The sequence below is a fragment of the Aotus nancymaae genome, unplaced genomic scaffold, assembly GCF_030222135.1.
Source record: "Aotus nancymaae isolate 86718 unplaced genomic scaffold, 86718_ANA_hifiasm-v0.15.2.pri h1tg000020l, whole genome shotgun sequence".
Taxonomy (NCBI): Eukaryota; Metazoa; Chordata; class Mammalia; order Primates; family Aotidae; genus Aotus; species Aotus nancymaae.
In genome coordinates, this window is record NW_026988432.1 from 44,040,946 (window position 1) to 44,064,799 (window position 23,854).

General features: G+C 34.2%; 1 protein-coding gene across 3 annotated transcripts in view; it reads left to right on the forward strand.

Moving 5' to 3' along the window:
* The window catches only part of CCDC178 (coiled-coil domain containing 178), a 559,051-nt gene that overhangs the window by 500,784 nt on the left and 34,413 nt on the right, over positions 1 to 23,854 (forward strand). For all 3 annotated transcript variants that reach the window (XM_064378981.1, XM_021670019.2, XM_064378982.1), the window contains one exon: positions 16,327 to 16,461. In XM_064378981.1, coding sequence (XP_064235051.1) covers positions 16,327 to 16,461 — 135 coding nt within the window. The remainder of the gene's footprint in view (positions 1 to 16,326; positions 16,462 to 23,854) is intronic.

Here is a 23,854-nt window from a genome sequence, read left to right on the forward strand (position 1 = left end):
AATAGCTAATAAAATTTTACAATGTAAGATTTGTTGTAATTGAAGTGAAAGGAACCCAGCTTTCCTGACACTCATTAAAGGCTTTATATTTATTAATTAAGTCATTCAAATAATATTTGTTGCAGACTTTTTAATGCACCTAACCCTGAATCAGGTGCAGGGGCACAAAGATGAACATCACATTGACCCTGCCCTCAAGGACTTAATGATCCAGCAGAGAAATCACATATACAACCAGCTACAATGTACCTGAAATAAACTAATCCCTACCCGTGCAGGATAGAACATCACATTCAAAGTGATGCTGGGCAGATGAGCCCCAAAACTGGTGCTTAGACCAGGAAGGTTCTTGGCTTTGCCTAGGAAATAATTTAATGGTGAACCAGTGGTGTTAGATGGCAATATTTATTGAAGTGGCAGTGTGCAGGAGCAACAGAGATACTGCCCTTGCAATGCAGGGCTACCCAATAGACCGTATGTATGCCCAGGGCATCAGCTCGGGGCAGTTTGCAGTCATATTTATATTTATTTTTAATTATATGCAGATTAAGAGGCAGTGTTGGGTCATCACGTCATAGCCATCATAAGGGTGGTAACATTGGGTGTTGTCATGGTGGTGGTAGACTGCCTTGGCACTCCAGTGGGCAATCTTATGGAAAGCTGCTTCTGCCCCATCCCTGTTTTAGCTAGTCCTTAATTTGGTCTGATGTTTCAGGTCTGAGCTCCCACATTTGGAGTTAAGTCCCTCCTTATACCTCAAAAGAACAAAATCCTCATTTTTTTTCTTGAGATAGAGATAGAATTTCACTCTGTTCCCCAGGCTGGAGTGCAATGTCATGATCTCCACTCACTGCAACCTCTGCCTCCTGGGTTCAAGCAATTCTCCTAACTCAGCCTCTCGAGTTGCTGGGATTATAGGTTTCCACAACCATTCCTGGCTAACTTTTGTATTTTTAGTAGAGATGGGGTTTCATCATATTGGTTAGGCTGGTCTTGAACTCCAGACCTCAGGTGATCTGCCCTCTTTGGCCTCCCAAAATGCTGGGATTACAGGCATGAGAAACTGCTCCTGGCCCCAACATCCTCAAGTTATTAAAGGAAAGATAATATTATCTTGGTCCATCTAATATACATTTTTAATTGTATTTTTAGGTGTCAATAACAACTGTATATATTTGTGAGGTAAAATGCAATGTTTTAATATATGTGTACATTGTAGAAAGATTCAATCAAGCTAATTAAAATATCCATCACCTCACCAACTTATCACTTTTGTGTGTAGGGTGATCATCCTTAAAATCTATTTCTTTAGCAATTTTGAAATATACAACACATTAACTGTGCAGTGCAATAGCAAATGTTTCTGCATTATTCCTCAGAAGTCTCCTCATTATTTTACTGTGTCTATATACCTTTTCTCTTCCACCTTCTGTAAGTCTTCAAAATTCCTTCAGCTGTCACCTTGTGACTTTTTTTCTTTTGCTTACTTTCAAAGCATCTTTTGAATACCCATGAGCTATAATTTAGGAATGACCAAACACACATCATTTTGTGTGTCATCCTCCTTGTTTAAAATTTAATCTTCCAATTTAAAATTGATCCAAAACTTGTATTTAGAAAAATTCAGAAAGTTTATCCCAGTTTACAATGTACGTTAGAAACAGCAAAATCTTAGTGATTTGATAATCCCACATATCATGCAATGAGCAGAACAAGCTGTCAAAAGAACAAAGAAGGGACTAGGTCTCTGAAAGCTCATTTACAGAAAATGAAAAGAAAAAAAAACACATGTGTTTTATCTGACAAGTTGTTACAGTGCTTATACTAACATGACAGAAAATATAATAAAATTGGTTCAACTATTACACTTTCATTTATTCCAAGGACTATGACTAAGTTTCTACATGTTGACTTACAGCTTATGTACACGCTTTTGAGATGTGATTTGCAAAGACCTAAAAGTTCCCATTATTTCTATACTTTATACCACACACACAACATGCCATCTAAAATTTCTATCATTAGCTGTACTCCCTTAGGTAAAGCAATGGGTAGATGTCCTTTTTAAATGCCTGGGGTAATTAACACAAAACTTAAAACTTAAAGTTTGGTGAGTTTTGCATTATGTACTTATTTCCACTTTCCATTAATTTTGGGAAATTCACTTTCACTTTACCTTTCCATTACCTCATGCTTCTTCTAGCCATGATGGTCACTTCTTGTGATATCTCAAACTCTGCTTTCACCTGGCATAATTTTATGCTTTGAATTCTTCTCCCTTAGTCTTTTTCGGCCTATCTGAGGTCTTTACCACCACACAATTTCTTCTGAAAGACCCTGCCGTCTACTGAGATGCTATTACCTTATGCACTATGTTATTTCAGTTTAGCTTAGCAATACTAACGACTGCTTTCTGACTCAGTTGTTACCTCCTGGTTGATAATGTCTTACCCCAAAATTTGACATTAATGTTTTATTTGCATATATTTAAGGTGTACCATGTTTTGATATACATATATATAGTGAAATTATTTCTACTGTCAAGGATATTAATATATCCATTATCTCACATAATTTCTTTTGTGTGTGTGTGTGTGTACGTGTATGTGTATGTGTATGTGTGTGATGAAAGCAACTAAAATCTACAGATAAAAAGAAATGTGCACTAAAATTTTAAACAGCACAGTATTGGGAGAGAGATTCCATTTTAGAGGGAAAATGTTTAATTACTTAATTGTATAATTAAACTAAATTAAATCCTATCCCAGTGGTGAACTGAATGAGCTACCTTTCAAAGTCACCTAAGTAAAGTTTTTTTCAAACAAACAAACACATCCATAAGTGGGCAAAGGATCTGAACAGACACTTTTCAAAAGAAGACATATATGAGGCCAAGAAACATATGAAAAAATGCTCATCACACTGATTATTAGAGAAATGCAAATCAAAACCACATTGAGATACTACCTCATACCAGCTAGAATGGTGATCATTAAAAAATCTGGAGACAACAGATGCTGGAGAGCATGTGGAGAAATAGGAACACTTTTACACTGTTGGTGGGAGTGTAAACTAGTTCAACCATTTGGAAGACAGTGTGGCAATTCCTCAAGTACCTAGAAATAGAAATTCCATTTGACCTAGCAATTCCATTACTGGGTATATACCCAAAGGATTTTAAATCGTTCTTTTATAAAGACACATGCACACCTATGTTCACTGTGGCACTGTTTACAATAGCAAAGACCTGGAACCAACCCAAATGCCCATTGACAATAGACTGGACAAGGAAAATGCGGCACATATATACCATGGAATACTATGCAGCCATAAAAAATGATAAGTTCATGTCCTTTGTAGGGACATGGATGAATCTGGAAACCATCATTCTCAGCAAACCTACACAAGAACAGAAAATCAAACACCACATGTTCTCACTCATAGACGGGTGTTAAACAATGAGAACACAGGGACACAGGGAGGGAGCATCACACACTGGGGTCTGTTGGTGGGCCAAGGGAGGGATAACATGGGGAGAAATGCCAGATGTAGGCGACGGGGGGATGGAGGCAGCAAACCACATTGCCATGTGTTTACTTATGCAACAATCCTGCATGATCTGCACATGTACCCCAGAACCTAAAGTACAATTAAAAAAAAAAGAAAAAAAAAGTAAAGTTTTTTTCAAAGCTTTTTTTCTTTTAAGTAAATTTACTAAAATCTGTGTTTTGATTATCCTGCTTGGCACAACTGAGAAGATGGTGTAGTCTTTGCTAGTCACAACCCTATATCTCAAAGTTTCTCACAAGTTGCTTTTGAAAGGTTTTTAGTTATAATACAAAGTTTAATAAACTCTGTATAAATTGAGATTTTTAAGTTATAAATATAAAATTCATTTAGGAGGAAGAAAACAGAAAGATAAACTAGGACCAACTTTCATCTCTTTCTCCTCCTGCCTGGGGAGCCTTGGGTGACTGTCTCCTCTAACACTAAGTTCATCTGGCTAACTCCAACTGAATTTGGCTCTGGTATTACCTTCTTCGGGAATCCTCCCGGCTGGTGCACCAGTTATTAGATACTTCTCTGAGATCTTGTAGTCTACTGCATTTCATTTATCTTTTATGCTTTATATATTTATCTTCTGTGTACCTCTGAGCCACACTGAAGATAAAAACCAGTTGATCCACTGGGTCCTTGGTACATAGCACAGGCTCTGACACCAAAGAGTTTATCATTAAGTGTCTGCTTCATGAATAAATAGTAGTGACCACTCTGTCTTCTGCCTAGAAATGTAATTATAAATGAGAACAATGGGAATGATATAGTATTTCTGTGCTGTAAGGTACTATAAATATATAGGGCATTAGTATTGGTTGACAGCCAACCATCTCAGAGTATGTCTTTATCTGTGTCTACAAGTAGTAAGAACTAAGTCATTCAGATGACATTAATTTGAAATTTATGATCAATATGTATAAACTGGAAAGCCATATCTGCACTAACTGTGAGAAAATGTTTGTTCAGTTAATAAACAGTTAAAGAAAGATCTGCTTAAACTACCTTCAGAAATGAACTGTTTTAGAGTATAAATTCTTCATTTCTTGGTATACATACCTCATTGTTATTGACAAGTAATTCTTACCTCCTCATCAGTCTGCTTTTGCCAACACCTCCACTTAAAAGCAATGTTCACAGTTGCTTGAAATTTTGAAAGCATTTCCATGCCTGCAAAAATAATATATAATCCCAACCTTCACTAATAAGCCTTCTTCCTCTTCTCTGGTTTCAGCTGACGTATCACAGGGCTCTTGAGGCATTCCATTCCCACCACTATTAGAAAACTTAGCACTGTGGCCTTAATTATTCATTAATTGTAACCTGTACAACTGATGAACAAATGAAGTCCAAATGGTAACTTTTCTATTAGTGATGGGAATCAGTCCTGAGGAGGGAGTAAAGGACCCAATAGAAAAATATTTAAAAGCTAAAACTGATGCAAGTTAGTGAATGAACAAACTGAGAGATCTAGGTGAGAGAAGTGAGTACAGTGCCAAGGTTTTTGGCTCGGGTGACAAAGTTGATTGTGGCATCTTGGTCTAAATCACAGGAGTACAGTGAGAAGGATGAGAGGATTCCTGAACTCAATAGATTCGTCTCTGGGCTTTGACTTTGAGGTCCTGTTGGGTAGACAGAGAAGAGTATCTAGTAGTTTAATGGTAAAGACCAGTCAGACTTAGAGATGTCTGCATTGCAAATCAAGTCTGGAATACATTATGGTTTGAATAATAGTTTCAATGTTGGGAGTACATGAGATCACTCATGCAGAATATACAGAAGAAAAGAATTAAGTGCAGGATCTTAGAAATTATTGATGTTTAGTGATAGCTAAGGGCCAGTAACCTGCAAATGAGACTGAATAGGACATGTGGAACAATGTGAGAAATCAAGAAATGCAACCATACAAGAAAAGACTTTCAAGAACTAGTAAGGGTGTAAGTATATGAGATGCCACAGTCAAACTTTCCCAGAGCCATTTTAGTGGAAAGATGAGAAGAGTCTGAAGAGTAAAACGAGCTAAATAAATGCAGAGGGAAGGGGAGACAATAGGTTTTCAATTTCCTCTGGAAAACTGAAAATGTCAAGTAGCTATGTATTCTACTGACTATCTAGTTTAGTGGAACTATACTTGTTCCTTACATGAGACAATTAAGGTTCAAATGATACTAAGTCACATAGCCCAGTAGTACCTAGATCTGCTTAGGTTTCCAAATATCCAATGATTCTTCCTTCTACTACCACCACCATAAATTTCCAGAATGTGGTAGAACATCTATAGTTTCCTTAATATGATTCAATATTATTTTATTTAAATTAATCATTTCTACTTATGTTATTTTTAGATTCTTTGAATATGTTGAATTTAGTTCACAGTGTTTTCTGAAAGAATGATATTAGTTACTAATATATAAAAAGCATATATTTGATAATATTTGTCATAACCTGGATTTAATTATATTCTAGTGCAAGCCAGCAAATGAGTTCATAAATTTTGGGCATCTGTGACAATTTGCACTACTTTGCAGATTTTCTTCTTATTCCTGCAATCCTTCTAGCGCCAGAGCAATTCTAGATTACTAACGAGAAGCTAAGACAAGTAAAGGATCATGAGTTTTGCATTCTAAATGAAGCTTATACTTCCTGACCCTTGATTTTTATACCTGTAGACTAGCTTCTACGTTTAGTCTCTCCCACATTGCATAATTGTGTGCCCTATTTTATTTACATTTGCAGTTGAATTTTTGCAAATTATTTAAAACAAATAATTTCATAAGCATTTATGTTTACTTATGTTTAAAAGAAATACAAATGCTGGGGATATTTATAATGAAATTTGATGTTTCAAAAGTAGAAATACACTAATTTCTTCTTGAAATTTTGAAATAAACCAATGACCTCTATAATTAATATATTTTTAATGTTTTTATTGTGAATTAATTTTAGGTAAATGTAATTTTTAAAGCATTTTCTTGATTTTTTGTATTAAAATAAGTGGGTCTCAGAAGACTATAAAGATATGCTATGGATAATCATCAGAGAAAATTGCTCAACCACAGTTCATAAATGAAAACCAAAAGAACCAGCTTAGATCATTTATTTGGCCACATTTTAAAATTAAGGGACTTAATTGCTTTTGGGCAAAAGACTGACAAGCAGGCAAGGAAGTGTATGCTTCAAAAATATGTTCATCTCTGTTTGACAATATAATCTTTCATATTTAGCTGTCATGTAGTACTATTTTCAACAATTTTTGAACAATTATTTATTTGAGAAAAGTTAGATTTTTATTGTGAGGATAATTTTTATCATATAATTTTGTTTTATTCTTGGTTTAACATTGTTTTTCAATCACAGAGAACAATTTTAGAATTAAGCATATACATTCATTCATTTCTTATTGAACTGTTCATGGGATTCGAGTGTGAATTTTAGCAACCTACATAAGCAAAATATCTAAGTAATTTTATTTCAAAACCAAATTATCTAACCAAGAAGGTTGTAAGTTTTGCAGGTTACTACTATTAAATATGAAAAAAGATGAGTTATTATCTATGTAATAGTGTGTATTATAAAGTATACAAAGAAATACATTTGCATATTTATATAGACGAATAGACTTGATCTTTATTCAATACAAAAATTAGTAGTGTCTGTGTAGATCAGTTTTCTCTCTGTCATACCAAGGTTTTATATATTAGCAGAGATCCAAATGCAGAATTATGAAATATATTATTTTTATATAACTAGAGTAATTAAATAGTTCTTTTTTAATTTTCTTAAATGCTAGCTCCAAAATTGGGAGTGCATGTGGGTCTTATTTTTCTTAAGGATACATCTAAGCAGTTGATAAAGGATATTTCCAGAAATGAGCTATGCAATCTTTAACACTAGTCTGTGAAATGGATTTGGTAATAAAGAAGTATTTCCATTACTTTTGATATTTGTTTATTGTACACATATAGCTTGGTAACTGAGTACTATAAATAGCTCAGTATTAACTGGATTTTTTATATCTGTTATTCCTGCCTTGCCAAAAATCTGTGGAGTAGTTTATAATTGCTATTGTTTGGGTTATTACAATAAACAGAACTGATAAGGCTTATGCTATTTGCCTTGTGAACTGCACTTCACATCACTCTGTTGAATTAAAATTGCATGCACATACCTTCACTTATCAGTTTTATTTATCTGTCAGAAATTGGGAAACACAGTATGCTTTCAGTATGTGAAGCCTTATAACAAGCAGATTGAAATTATAACCATTATTTTAATATTCTAGTGCAAATAAATGAATATATTTGTGCTATTATCTACCTTCCTTCTATCTAAAATAAATTCCTATAGGAAAAGCCCATTATTTTTTTCCAGGTGGCCTTTATCATATTTTGTCAAAGCTTTAAATATGATTTCAATTAGATTACCTAAGATGCAAATGCAAATCTACATGATACAGCATTTTTTTCTCTTATTTGTCAGATATGAATAAATTTTATAGCTGCTTCTACAGTTGAACCATTTGTTTGACTGTGTTTGTAGATAGGAAATACAGACTTCTGAAATGCCTTCATTTTCTCCCAAAGTATTATTCATAATATTTCTATTCTTAGGTTGCAGGCTTCTTACCTAAGAAACTTCCAAACTCTCTACCCATCATATCAGATAAACTCTAAAATTTTCAGGTATCTGTGATGAATTAATCTATGCATACACATGCATCTTTCAGAAATACTATAACCTCTAATAATTGTCACATGCTGTCACCACCAAGCACCCACTCCCAATTCCCTCTCCAGTGTACTGAGTGGTGATTTTTTTTTTTTTAGATCTTCTTTTGTAGAGGAATTTTTAGGTTTGCAGCAAAATGAAGTGGAAGGTAAAGAGAGTTTCTGTATACCCCCTTTCCACACACATGCACAGCCTCCTGCATTATCAACAACCCATGCCAAGAGGTACATTTATTTCAACTGATGAAAACACATTGACACAGCATCATCACTCCAAGTTCGTACTTTCGGGTTAACTCTTGGTTTTGTACATTTTATAGATTTGGACAAATGTATAATGGCATGTATCTGCCATTATGGTATCATACAAAATATTTTTACTACCCTAAAAGTCTGGTGTACTCTGCTAATTTATCCTGAGAGGTAATTTTTACTTCAAAAATTTGGAATTGTTCCACACTTCTCGTATTTGTCCTACATGTTATATTGATAAAGATTGTTTATTGCAGTGATTCTGTTAATTTTCTCTTTGGATTTTGTATCTAATGGGTTCTTCATGTTGTACGCAGAAAACTTCTGATTTCTTTTCAACTACCACTTGAAACTGGTTCTTTATAAAATCCAGTTTTTATAAAGATATTTTTCATCCACAAAAGTATAAATGAGGTATTTTTGAAAATCTGTTTCATAGATTTAAATCCAGCAGTTGTATGTTTTCATTAGTCCAGTAATGAGCAAACCATTATTCATAGACAAAGAACTTTGGGTGCTGCTCATGCACTGTCTACCCTGCCCATTACTATCATCTTTGTATTCTGAAGGACTTCTTTGTTTTCAGTATTGACTGGTCTTTGTTTCCTGGCAAAACAATTTATAGTTCATTTTCAGATAACTATACATATGGTATTTGTATTTTAATTAAAAAGACTGTTGTTATGTCTGATTCTTATAAGGAGAAATTCATTATAAGGACACTTCTCATTTCCTTGAAATGTTCCTTTTCTTTTTTTCCAGGGTTCTTAAATTGCAAAAGCCAGTTAAATGATGTGCTTTGGGGAGTTAATTTTTGGTACCATATGTCTCCAAAAATGATTTAATTTTATCTAAAGTGTGTTTGCAATGATATTTATGTTCTTTAAGACACAGACACAACTTCAGAAATTTTTTAAAGAAAAAACATACTTGTCATTATTTCAACACATTAGTATATGTGAATAAGCTTACAAAAATATCTGTTTATTAAGGTTAATATATTTTTAAAATCTGAGCTCTATGGCTACCTTTTGAAACTAGCAAATTCAAATTCTCATGAAAATATTTTACATATGGCAATCTTTAATTTCATATGAAATAAATTATGAAGTTACTAATGAACAACTATGTTAATTGCATGAGAGGGAAGAAGAAAAACACCAATAATTTTATGAGGCAGCTAAAAGTAGTAATTTTTTCCTTAATGATGTAAACTCGATATTTTGGATATTTTGTTTATTATGGGTAAGATCACATTTAGTGGTTATATAACAAAATTATTGTACAAAAAAGCCATTTTTGTATTTTGGCATATGGTCAAGTATAATAGGATACTCTTAAAAAACAAATTATAATAAATTCTCTGAAAGTAAATCGTTCTAAGTCACAAAATCTGGAAGATGCCTTTCTTGTAGAGATGTCACCTTAACATAGGTTTTTATTTTTTTCTTAATGAAACAACTTAACATGCAGTAAGTTACAGTGTTATATATACAAACTATAAGTAAGCAAACAAGTTTCTAAAAAATTTCTGTGTAACTTGACCAGCTTGTAAATCCTGACATTTTCTATATTTGTTTTGCATGTTTAAACCAGTAGAGACGCAGGTAAAATCCTCAGTTGGCCTCTTCTTATTGTTATTCTCCTCCTTTCTCTGGGTTAACCATTCCAGTTGTTTTTAATACCATTTTTACATAGTAATAAAATTAAAACAAAAAGTATTATTTGTAAGTTTTTTTTGGTTTCTCTAACATACATACCACTTGCAATTTTAGTATGTTTATTTTATTTTTTTAGAGACAGAGTTACTTAAGATGGTTTCAAAATCCTGAGTTCAAGCGAGCCTCTTTGCCTTGGCCTCCCAAAGTGCTGAGATTACAGACATGAGCCACCACACCTGGCCAGTGTGTTTATTTTAAATGCTGTGGTTTAGGATATGAATATACCACATATATTTTTCATTACTTCAAAGATAATTAGATTATTTCCAGATTTTTACTATAGCAAGCAATCCTGTAAGTGAACACTATTTTATATTTTTTCTTGAGTACATACGACATTTTTTTGAGAGCAGTATTTCTCAAACTTCAGCATACATTAGAATCACCTATAGATCTTGATAAAACACCTCTTGCTGGTCCCAGGGTTTCTGATTCAGGGAGTCTGAATAACTATATTCGTAACATTCTGAGGTGATTAATACTGATCCTGATGGTCTGGGAACCACACGTTGAGAATTGCTGGTATAGAGTACATAGCTTTAAGTATAATTGCTGGGTCAAAGGGAAAGTACAACTTCAGTTTCAATTCAAAATAATAAATTGTTCTCCAAAGGTTTTCTATAAAATTATACACTAATTTGAACAGCATATGAGTTTAATTTTTTTCACGTTTACCAAAATTCGATATAGACAGATTTTTTAGTATTTGACAATCTGATGAGTTTGAATTTTATTTTTTCATATCCTATTATTAAATTAAAGAATTTTTCAAATGTTTTCAAGCCAAATACAAATAGCTTTCCCTTTATGTGAATTGTCTATCTGTATAATTTGTCCATTTTTTTCTGTATATTGTTTCTATTTTTATTATTGACTTATAGGGGCTTTTTATATGTTAAAGAAATTAATCCTTGTCTCCTGTGTTATTAAAATCTTCTCTAAACCTGCAGCTTATATTGTTACTCTGTTTAAATTTAACTTAAAAAATATTAAATGTACTTAAACTTGTCAATTTTTCCTTTAAAAGTTATCATTTTAATTTTTATTTAAAAATTCTTCCTTTAAGGCACAAAGTTATTGTGTCATGTTTTTAAAAAAATTGTTAAATTCAATTTTCAATCTACTTTGCTTTTATTTTCTTTATCTTGTGAGTTAAGGATCTAATTTTATTTTATTTTGCTTGGAGTATTAGCCATCCTTTCTGTACTAATCAAATGCTCTCTTTGGATGATACTGATATTATTCTTAATTCCTACACCTTTAAGATAAATTGCAAATATCACACGTCAAATTTTTCAGGCTTGTTCTCCTATTTCACAATTGTCTCATTACATATTCTCAGTCCTTTCTTCTTCCATGTGAATTTTAGATCAACTTTCATGAAACCTGATGAGATTATACTTTGTGGAAAACTGACTTGTCCCTGATACTCTTTTCTCATATATGATCATATTACACCTTTAGATTTATTCAGTTCTTATTTTTCAAAATGTTTTATAGCTTTCTTTATAAAATATTGCCCATTTTTAATAGATATAAACCTAAGTACCTTGCATTTTATTTTATGGTAATAAATAGAATTTTTTCTATTACAATTCAAAATTGGTCATACTGATTTATAAAAATGGGCTGGGCTCAGTGGCTCATGCCTGTAATCCCAGCACTTTAGGAGACCAAGGTTGGCAGATCACCTGAGGTTTGAAGTTTAAGACCAGTCTGACCAACATGGCAAAACCCTGTCTCTACTAAAAATACAAAAATTAGCCAGGCATGGTGAGGGACACCTGTAATCCCAGCTACTCGGCAAGCTGAGACAGCAGAATTGCTGGAACCAAGGAGGCAATGTTGCAGTGAACTGAGATCGTGCCACTGCACTCCAGCCTGGGCGACAGAGCAAGACTCTGTCTCAAAAAAAAAAAAAGTTATTAATTTTTTGAGTTCAGATCTTATAGGCAGAAAGTTCCTAAACTCTCATCACCTTCATTTGTCATTTTTTAGAGCCTACTGGATTTTCCATATAGACATTTTTTTTTCTAACTCTTACAGCTATCTTTTGTAGTTCTATTTTTTTATTGTTTTGAGAAGAATTTGCAATAAAATTTTTAAAAGGGATGTTGATTGCTGATATCCTTACTTTATTTTGCCCAACATCCACAGGGAGATTTCTAATGTTTATTTATTAAAATCTCTGATGGAAGTTTTTGGTTTATACCCTTTATCAGGTAAATTTTTATCAGTTCAAGTTGTCAATTTTAATAAACATTTATTGAGTGATCACTATCTTCTGATATCTTAAAATGGAGTTTGTTCATAATCACTTTCCTAAAATAGTTGTGTCATAGCTATTGATATAATCAATCATTGTTCTCAGCATCTTAGTTGTTTTTCCTTAAATATTCTTTTGAATTGTCTTACTGTCTTTCGTGTGCATATGTGTTTGTGCACATAAGTTATTTTACTGGATGCTGGTTCTTCGCTCTTTAAGATTGCCTTTAATTCCTTTTCCTGGTTCTTGTTTTACCATAGGCCTATTAGCTATTGATTTTCCCCCATAAAATCTCTTTTTTGAGATATTACTCTTTTTTGGTTGATCCTTAAAAAACTTCTCTGTTTACGAGGCTTTAGTTAACACGTGTATATTGATAAATTTAAGGCTTTTGTGGCTACCTCAAACTAGAATACAGAAAACTGAATTAAAAATAGACACTGCATACAGCTGCTTCTCCTCATTTAACTTGTGGCTATGAAAAACATTACTATTCAGTTTGCTCTGTTTACACATGCTGAAGAGCTCCCACTTGTAAAATTTACCTTTTTGTTAAGGAATTCCTCTACAGCTCATCTTTCTCATACTTGCTTTTTGTCATATTTGTGACTATTCTAATAGTATTAATTTATTATTTTCTTTGACAAACAGATCTTTGTTTATAGATGGAGTTCCAAGTATCCTAGAATCTCCTGGGAAAAACAAGGTATTCTGAGAGCTAAGCTGGCTCCAAATAACTACAACTTTGGAATAAGAAAAATACTCTAGAAAATTAAAGTGGTATTTTGCTGTAGGTGACTTTTCACTGAGATATCTAATTCCACTCAGTAAGGCTAAAAGAGTTCACCCTACAGCCATTCTTTCAAAATCACTTATTCCTGGTTTATTGCTGTGAACTTTTCTTGTCTTGATAGTCTATTGTCCAATTTTTTACATGGTAGGTTTCCATTTGTTGTTGTCTTAAAAATTCCAAATTACAACAAACTGGTAAAGTAATGTCTGAGGTAGACAATAATTTGAAAATCTAGGCTATGGGATAAGGTTTTATCATGCACTTCTTACTAGTATCTAATAAGCATACATAGATGTTCATTTTGCATCACAGCCTATTTTCCAGGAAACTCTGTGGCAAAAGTCTACAGAACCCTTGGGTGTTTCTAGCAGTCTTTATGACTATCCTCAATCTAGAAGTGACTGCTAAAATATCAGAGGCAGAAAGAGAAAAGCCATTGAACTTTAACTGCTACAGCATCATGGTTAGTAACTTAAAGTTAGACAGAAGTAAATAACCTAAAGCAAGTTAACCTCTTTAAAATACAGATTCCTCGGCTGTAAACTGGGGTTAATAAAAGAAGCTATCTCAACTAGCCCACTGTGGATACAATCAACCTATGAACTGTGTTGTTTAAATAAGTCACATTGACAAGAATTTAGAAAGTTGACAGATTATTTGTCTTTGTTAAGAAAATAGCAAAAATCTAATCTTTTCAGAGCCTCTACCCACAACAGACAATTTATAGTTAAGCTTCATTTAGCAAATTGCATTTATCCATTAGATTATGTCCCCTTCATTCAGGATGTTTACCTCAGCAAACAATATATGTAGGCAGCATAAAAAGAACTATACTGCAATACGTGTTACAAAATATATTTCCACATGTAATTTCAGAAATGAGATATTCTGTTAGGAAAAATGATTGATAATTTTAGTTTATTAGCAAGTAAAATTTCCTTCACATTCATTTCCATTTTTGCCCTTTAAAAAAATCTGTAAGCTACAAGGTCATATTTTAGTAATAAATACCAGTATAAAAATCACAAAAGTTTCAAACATATGTATGTTATAAAATTATTTTCAGAAATATTTGTCATGATTCTTTTCTTCTGTTATTAATGTTTAGTTGACACTAAATGTCAGCTTCTTTAGCCTTGCCCGCAGTTTCAGATTGAAGTAATTTCTAATTTAAATATACGTGTGCTCTGCATCTTATTGTTAAAGCAAATTTAATTAATGTTATTTAAATCATTGATGCATACATTAGGTAATACAGGGCCAGTGCTAACTCCCATTGATCATTCCTGAACCCTCAACACCCAGACCATTCTCCTGTCCCTGAACAATAATTACAGTCTTATTATGACTCTTTATGTAGTTAGGAACATACACAATGAACCTAAACTTTTCAAATGTCTTAGTGAGTATATCAAGATAAAGCATACGTCCCTGCACTGACTGTCAGGCTTTGCTTATACTACAGAAAACACAATGTTTTTAAAGCTTGGCAGAATTTCTCTTCAAAGAATAATTTCTCTTCAAAAAATAAAATAAGCTTTAATTTAATAGCCCAAATTATCTGAAATGCCCATAAACTTGTTCTGAACAGTGTATTTCAGCATTTAGTAAGCTGAAGTATCTATAGTTTTCAAAGTCTTTTCTTCTTTCTGGTTAATCAACTAACCAAAAATACAGGCTTTGTTTTTCTGGGAACCAAACATAAATACATATGTGTTGTTTATAACAATGCATAATGAGGATAATGATGACAAACAATTTACATGCAACACCAAGTATTTAGTTAAGTGAATTGTTTTATTGAAATATATATACAAAAGAGTTCCCAAATTTTACATACACTCCTTATTGATGTTTTACAGAGGATCCCACATATGTAACCCGTCAAATAGCCACATGGTTAACATGTTTTTACTCTGGTATGAAAAAGTGTTTGATATAAAAATTGTATTTGATATTAAATATTTGAATGTTAATTTTGTTTTTCCATTCTGCAAAATATGCTAAAAAGGAATTGATATCAGCAATTAACCACATTCCCAAAACCAGGAGTTTTCAGTGACAGAATATATTATATTATATTCATGTAATATAAACATTCATTATAAATGTTTGGGATTTTTAATAAATAGTTTTGACTGTTAATTTTATGTTTATCCCTTTGAGAATATCTTATTATAATAATTCTGTATGTTGTGCCTATGATAACTGTTGAAGAGCAAATGTACATTGTCTTGATAAAACGTCCACTGTTTTCTGTTGGTTTTTATATTAAACTTCCAAATGATCTAGCATATGTCATAGGTGAATTCTTTCTTTTTCTGTACAGATCCTGTATTAAACATGTCACTTCTAAACACCATGTCCACTATGCTTTAGTGCAGTGAGATATTTCCATGTCACGTGGCCAGAGGGAGGTAGATTAATAGGGAGTTCTAGCTGGAAATTTCTTCCTTGTTATTGTTCTCCCTCAGCAGTTGATGGCTAAGTTAATTCTCTTTAGTTTTGTCATGCACTAAAGCACACATTGCCAAGCAATGGTAAGCTTTATGAGGAAAAAAAGCAGCGATGGTGTCCATCAAAGTCTTAAAGTTGCATTTTTAAACTTTGGCTTGACCTGATGTGCCATTCAAAACAGCTTCAAAAGATGATTTTTTTCAAGAAAGGTTCAATATGTCCCAAGGCTATCGGTTTTGAGTTAAACTGGGTGAAGTAGAAATATTTTACTCATCAGCTCTGCAGTCACAGAGTTTGCCTCAGCTAGAACAAAACTGCTGAGGCATTTAGAGAAAATTAACCCCCCATCCTGGCGGCCAGATGTGACTGGTTTCTGATGAATGCACATGAGTGGGCTGAAAAATCAAGAGACTGTGAAATTCCTGTCAGATCCGTACAGTGCAGAATGGGCTATTGACTGCTTTCTATATTTCCCTCCATCATTCTTCTTGAACACTGCCATTAATTTCCTCTCCTCCTCTGACTTGTGTTTTCTCCCCTCCCTCTTCTCTTTAGCTCTGTCAGCTGCAGAGAAGGATGCACAGGCTGTGGCAGGAGCACTTCAAACTGGTGGTCCTCTTCAGCCAGATGAGGCTGGCCAACTTCCAGACAGACTCTCAAGAGAGTATTCAGAAAATATTAGCTGTGCAGGTAGGTGATTGCAGGGAAGTTGGAAAGATCATTCTGATCTAGATTGAAAAGCAAATGATGGGTAGTGTGATGAAGCATTAAAACCATATCCCATCAGAGTTTTATAAATTTTTAACCTCTTTAATAAACTGGAATTGCATGAAGGATGAATTCAGTAAGTTAGCACATATACCATGCATACTTTGGGGGAAAAGGGAGATTGGACTTATTTCTCACAAACCTCAGAACAGATTTTTATAAATGCATTTGGTACAAAAAATGTTTTGTTTTGTTTTGTTTTGTTTTGTTTTTTACAAATCTTCAGGCTTTGCAGATGCCATCCAGCTGTTTAAATGATGTTGACCCAAGATACCTTGTGCTGCTTTTGTGCAAAATCTACTTCACTAAAAATAACCCTCTTATATTTACTTGGTTTAACTGTTGTCTTTCCTGTTCTATTTTGCAAGTGTCTCATCCTCCTAAGCAGATTTGGAAATGACTTTATTTGAAACATAAGCAATTTGAGACTAGAAAGTAGCTGTGGTTCTAGATGCATGTGAGATTTTACTCCTTGTTTCAATAAAAACATTTAGCAGGTCCACTGTTTCATTTTAAGAATGATATATTTTAGAAACCCATATTAACTATGTGAGGACAATTTTTTTTTTTTTTTTTTGAGACAGAGTCTTGCTCTGTCACCAGGCTGCAGGCTGGAATACAGTGGTGCAATCTCAGCTCACTGCAACTTCCACCTTCCTAGTTCAAGCGATTCTCCTGCCTCAGCCTCCCAAGTAGCTGGGACTACAGGCATGCACCACTACGCCCAGCTAATTTTTATATTTTTAGTAGAGACAGGATTTCATTATGTTGGCCAGGATGGTCTTGATCTCTTGACCTCGTGATCCACTCACCTCGGCCTCCCAAAGTGCTAGGATTGCAGGCATAAGCCACCATGCCCTGCCAAAGACAATTCTTAAATATTACTTAAACTTTTTAAAAATTAATGTTTTACCATATCAAATGTTACTAGATGCATAAAACATGACCTCCCAAAGACAAACGCATGCTACCTTGTTCTATTAAGTAACAAAAACTAGAATGCCTGTTCTATGAAAAACAAAAACAATGGCACTTGCACTTTAAAATTACACTTTTCAGTAACTTTCAACATATAAAATGAACCCTAAACCAAATCTTTTTCTAAACATTTTTATTGTACATGCACTTCATAGTGCTTTTAAATCAAGTAAAGAAGATTTTGCAAAGCACTTGAAAAGCTATGAAGCTATTTCAAATTTCATTTTCGCTGTTTTCTATTTTTTGGTATTTTCTTCTGAGGAGTGTGTGTGTGTGTGTGTGTGTGTGTGTGTGTGCACGTGCATACTTTATATATGAGTTGTATTGACAATTGGTTATAACAAAAAATTTAAAATAATAGAAGACAAAGGAAGATTTTGAAAGGCAGTGATTAACATATGTAGATTCAATAGAAATGTATGTACAAACTTGAGTATAAACTACAGTTGCATTATTTTAGAAGTCAGGAGCATCTTGTTTTCCTTAAGCACGTTAACATGTAACACATTATAGGGTGGCTAGAACCTGTGAACCTCTTTTAAATATTTAAAGGTAATCTGCATGCTCTAATTAGTATCTTAGAGAAATTCTATATTTTTGTCCAAATGTTCTTAAAAATCTACAAATGATAAATTCTAACTGAATCATTATGTATTTTAAAATATTAAAAATATCATTAGAAATCATTTGAATATCAGTAAAGTGACTCTCTAATTCATATCCTTCAATAATCCTTGTTTTAATTATTTGTATGAGTGTTACATAACAGTGGAAATGAAGGGATAGGATAGTATAGGTAGGGAAACCCAACTACTCAGCATCTAGAAACACAGTGCAAGGCTGGATTGTATTTGGGGAATGTGAGCAGCATAAATTAGTGCCTTCTTTTCTTATCTATTGGAGATGCCTTCCATTTAGAATATTTCGATTTTGACTTTTAATAAAAATGTGAAAATACAATTTTCAGAATCTTGGTGCAAAATAGTGGAAATATGCAATCCCCTGGGGAAAAAAAATCAAGTCCACAACCTTCAGCATGGTACACAACAACCTTCATGACCCAGCTCCTGCTTATCTTCCCAGCTTCATCTTCTCTATGCTTCAGTTCTTTAGTTTGTTTCAGCCACTCCAAAATTTTTACTAATTAAGAAACTTGCTGCAAAACTCATTCTTCCTCTTTTTTGCTCATACTCTTCCCTGTTTCTGCAATATTCATTTTTATCTTGCCTGTTTAAAAACACCTGACCATTAAGTTACTATTGACTTTCTTCGCAGAATTAGAAAAAAACTACTTTAAATTCCATATGAAACTAAAAAAGAGCCTGTAAGCCAAGACAATCCTAAACAAAAAAACACAAAACTGGAGGCATCATGCTACCTGACTTCAAACTATACTACAAGGCTGCAGTAACCAAAACAGCATGGTACTGGTACCAGAACAGATATATACACCAATAGAACAGAACAGAGACCTCAGTAATAACACCACACTTCTACAAGCATCTGATCCTCATCAAACCTCAGAAAAACAAGCAATGGGGAAACGATTCCCTATTTAATAAATGGTGCTGGGAAAACTGGCTAGCCATATGTGGAAAACTGAAACTGGACCCCTTCCTTATAGCTTATATGAAAATTAACTCAAGATGGAGTGATGACTTAAATGTAAAACCCAAAACCACAAAAACCCTAGGAGAAAACCTAGGCAATACCATCCAGGACATAGACATGGGCAAAGACTTCATGACTAAAACACCAAAAGCAATTTCAGCAAAAGCCAAAACTGACAAATGGGATCTAATTAAACTAAAGAGCTTCTACACAGCAAAAGAAACTAGCATCAGAGTGAATAGGCGACCTGCAGAATGAGAAAAAAAATTTGCTATCTACCCATGGGACAAAGATCTAATATACAGACTCCACAAGGAGCTTAAACAAATTTACAAGAAAAAAAAAAACCCCATCAAAAAGCGGGCAAAGGATATGAACAGACACTTCTCAAAAGATGACATTTATGTGGCCAACAAACATATATTTAAAAAAGTTCATCATCACTGGTCATTAGATAAATGCAAATCCAAACAGCAATGAGATACCATCTCATGCCAGTCAGAATGGTGATTATTAAAAAGTCAGAAAACAATAAATGCTGGCGAGGCTGTGGAGAAATAGGAACACTTTTACACTGCTAGCAGGATTGTGAATTAGTTCAACCATTGTGGATGAGAGTGTGGCGATTCCTCAAGGATCTAGAACCAGAAATACCATTTGACCCAGCAATGCCATTACTGGGTATATACCCAAAGACTTGTAAATCATTCTACTATAAAGACACATGCACACATATATTTCTTGCAGCACTATTTACAATAGCAAAGACTTGGAACCAACCCAAATGCCCATCAGTGATAGACTGGATAAAGAAAATGTATGCAGCCATAAAAAAGAATGAGATCATGTCCTTTGCAGGGACATGGATGAAGCTGGAAACCATCATTCTCAGCAAACTAACACAGGAACAGAAAACCAAACACCACATGTTCTCAGTCAAGTGAGAGTTGAAAAATGAGAACACATGGATACAGGAAGGGGAACAACACACATCAGGGCCTGTATTGGGGTGAGGAGCAAGGGGAGGGAGAGCATTAGGACAAATATCTAATGCATGCAGACCTTAAAACCTAGATGATGGGTTGATAGGTGCAGCAAACCACCATGGTACCTGTATACTTAAGTAACAAACCTGAACATCTTGCACATGTATCCTGGAACTTAAAGTAAAATAAAAATAAATAAAATATAGATAAATAAATAAAAACATATGACCCAATTCAATCACTTCCTCTACAAAATGGTTCTGAGTCCTCCCACCTTTCTGTGCAAGATGAATTAAATTATGCCTAACTTGAGTTCCTCCTGTACCCTGTACATACCCACAAAGCACAATTGTATTTTTAGCGGCTAACCCCTCCTACATGTTGCTTGTCCTTCTTCCTGGAAGATTCTAAGTTCCTTCAGGCCTTTATACTATCAGTGAAATCCTTTCCATTCTCTCTAAGTTGTATTTTAGAGTGTATAGTAGCAAGGCCACTAGGGGACTTGATAGTACCCTATGTCTATCTTGCTTCCAATTATTATATCTATTTTTTTTTTTTTTGAGATGGAGTCTAGTTTTGTCACCTAGGCTGGAGTGCAGTGGCACAATCTTGGCTCACTGCAACCTCTGCCTCAGTGATTCTCCTGCTTCAGCCCTCCCGAGTAGCTGGGCCTATAGGTGCCCACCACCACACCTGGTTAATTTTTGGATTTTTAGTGGAGATGGGGTTTCACTATGTTGGCCAGGCTGGTCTCGAACTTCTGACCTTGTGATTCACCCACCTCGGCCTCCCGAAGTGCTTGGATTACAAGCATAAGCCACTGTGCCTGGCCTTATTATGTCCAATATTTTTAAAGGAAAACATGCTAGAGTGAATTAACATATTTGTGGAGTGAATCTGCAGGTATCAATGTATACAACATGATCCAACATGACTAAAAATTGCTTAACAGACAAGATGATATCAGTTTTCATTTTCCTTGACTCAATATCATGATTCCTTTAAGTAGCAATGTCAGAGGGGTCTAAATAATGTTTCATATTTTGAAAGTAGTATTAAAATGATGCCATAAGATTTTAATGAACTATTCAATGAGAAAACCATTTGATGAAGATTTCAAAAAGTAAATTGTATATAACCAATATTGAGGAAAAGCAGTTCAAAAATCAATTAAACAGAAAAAAGAAATTTTGTTTTATCCTTGGTTTTGAAACAGTTCCTTACAGGGCCACACCAAGGCATGATTGGCAGATCTACAGTTGGCAGAAAACCAGGTGGGCCAGATAAGCTTTTGAATTACATGATCAAGCAGAAACCAATAAGATGAGCTATAGCTGGAATGAAGAATTGGTGTATTTGACTTTTATGCCCTTTACATGAAAAAGATTTAGGGATTTCTGTTGACCACAATTTTAATATGAGCCAAAGTGAGCTACTATAAACTTGGAACCAAAGGCCTGTCCCAGCCCTAGTACTAACAGACAACTTCTTGACTCTGACAGTGATATGAGATCCTAACTTCATGTCAGAGCTCGTATGAAGTACTGTTATCGTTTTCTTTTTCCTCCCATTATTTTTTATTTTTAATTTATTTAATCCTGTGCTATTTATTACCTGTCTTGGCATCTTATTTGGAAAAAGGACTGAACATTAGCAAATCATTTAAATGAGAGTGACGAAGCTACAGCATGTGAATTTTGTCTTAGACTGAGGAAGCAGAGGCATTTTTGTCTGGAAGGAGATAAGTCCCATAAGATAAACTGCACTTTTTCTTAAATTGAGTGTATCTGTGTATTTTACACAGGTTTGGGAAGCTTAGTTTAAGGGTCATATTACACTAGATATGACCACATATTACACATATTACCTAGAAAGCAGCATATTACACATACTACACATATTTTCTAGAGAGCAGCAATATAAGAAAGATTAAAGAGAGGGAGAAATATAAAAATTTTGGAATATTTAAACATAAAAGAAAAAGGCTTTGGAAGGACAAACACCTGAAGGACTGTAAGTGAGGTTTGGTATATAATTTGTTGAGCTCTAGAAGCCAACACTGGGAACAAATCATGGGAGAGGTTGGAAAGTGGGTTTAAGGTCAATAGGAATAAATTTTGTAGCAAGTATTCCTGCCCAAGCATGCGTTGCTGGTGTTCAGAGGTTAAACAGGCCAGGTGCACTAGGGAAGATATTACTGCAGTGATTGAGGGGAAGCAAATGGACTCAGATCAACCTAGAGGGCACCTCCTCAGTGATGTGCTCCCCTGCTAGGTTCCCATGACCTCTTTGTGCAAGTATCTGTATGTGTGTCTGTGCCTTCTCACCCACTAGTATGTGAGTCTTCTCAACTCAGAAAGCATGTCTTATTTGTTCATCTTCATCACCCTGGCACCAACTGCAGTTCTTGGAACATAAGAATAATAATGTTATCGAATTAGTGAACTAATTTAGTAAGATTAAATGTGATAACTCCAAAGATTCTTTCTACATCTAGGTGTCTATAGTTCTGTAAGTTAATAAACAAAAGCATTCACTGGGTGCTTTGCCAGGAATTCTGATAGCATAGGTTTAATCATTTAACACACATACACACACATACACATACAACTATTTCTGGGAAAGAACTGTGAAAATGAAAGAAAGTCAGAAAAAAACACACAACAAATCTAAAATCACTTAGTGGTATGATGTAAAAGGAAATCTCTGATTCTGTGTGATCTTTTGAAACACAAAAGAATTTATGAAAACATGCATGATATGTATATGTAATTCTGAAAATTAAAGATACCTATGCCTTAGGTCTTGTTAGTGTTATCCCTATTTTATAAATAATGCTAAAAAGGGGCAAAGAGACCTGGCACGGTGGCTCACACCTGTAATCCTAGCACTTTGGGCGGCTGAGGCCAGAGGATCACTTAAGGTCCGGAGTTGGAGTCCAGCCTGGTCAACATGGTGAAACCCTGTCTCTACTAAAAAAAAAAAAAAATTAGCTGGGCATGGTGGCGCGTGCCTGTAATCCCAGCTACTCAGGAGACTGAGGCAGGAGAATTGCCTGAACCCAGGAGGCGGAGGTTGCAGTGAGCCGAGATCATGCCATTGCACTCCAGCCTGGGTAACAAGAGCGAAACTCCATCTCAAAAAAAAAAAAAAAAAGAAAGAAAAGAAAATGTAGTATATCTGTATATCTACACAGTGGAATACCATTCAGCCATAAAAAAAAAAAATGAAATCATGTCATTTGAGACAACATGAGTGAACCTGGAGGACATTATGTTAAGTAAAATAAGTCATACACAGGAAGTGAAATACCACATGATCTCATTCACATGTGGAATCTTTAAAAAAATATCTTATAGATGTAGAAAGTAGAACAGTGATTATCAGAGAATGGGGAAAGGCTAGAGAAGAGGAGGATGAAAGAGATTGGTCAACAGGAACAAAGTTACGATTAGATAGGAGGAATAAGTTCTGATCGATTGCACAATAAGGTAAATAGTTAATGTACATTTCAAAATAGCTAAAAGAGGGTTTTGAGTGTTGTCATGAAGAAATGATAAGTGCATGAGTAGATGAACGTGCTATCCTGATTATTTAATGTATACATGTATTGAAACGTCAAATTGTACCCCACAAATAGAAATAGGTACCATTATAATGGATCAACCAAAAAATTGAAAAAAAAAAAGGAAATATGTGTGAAAATTATAAACACAATTGAATTAGCCCAATGTAAAAAG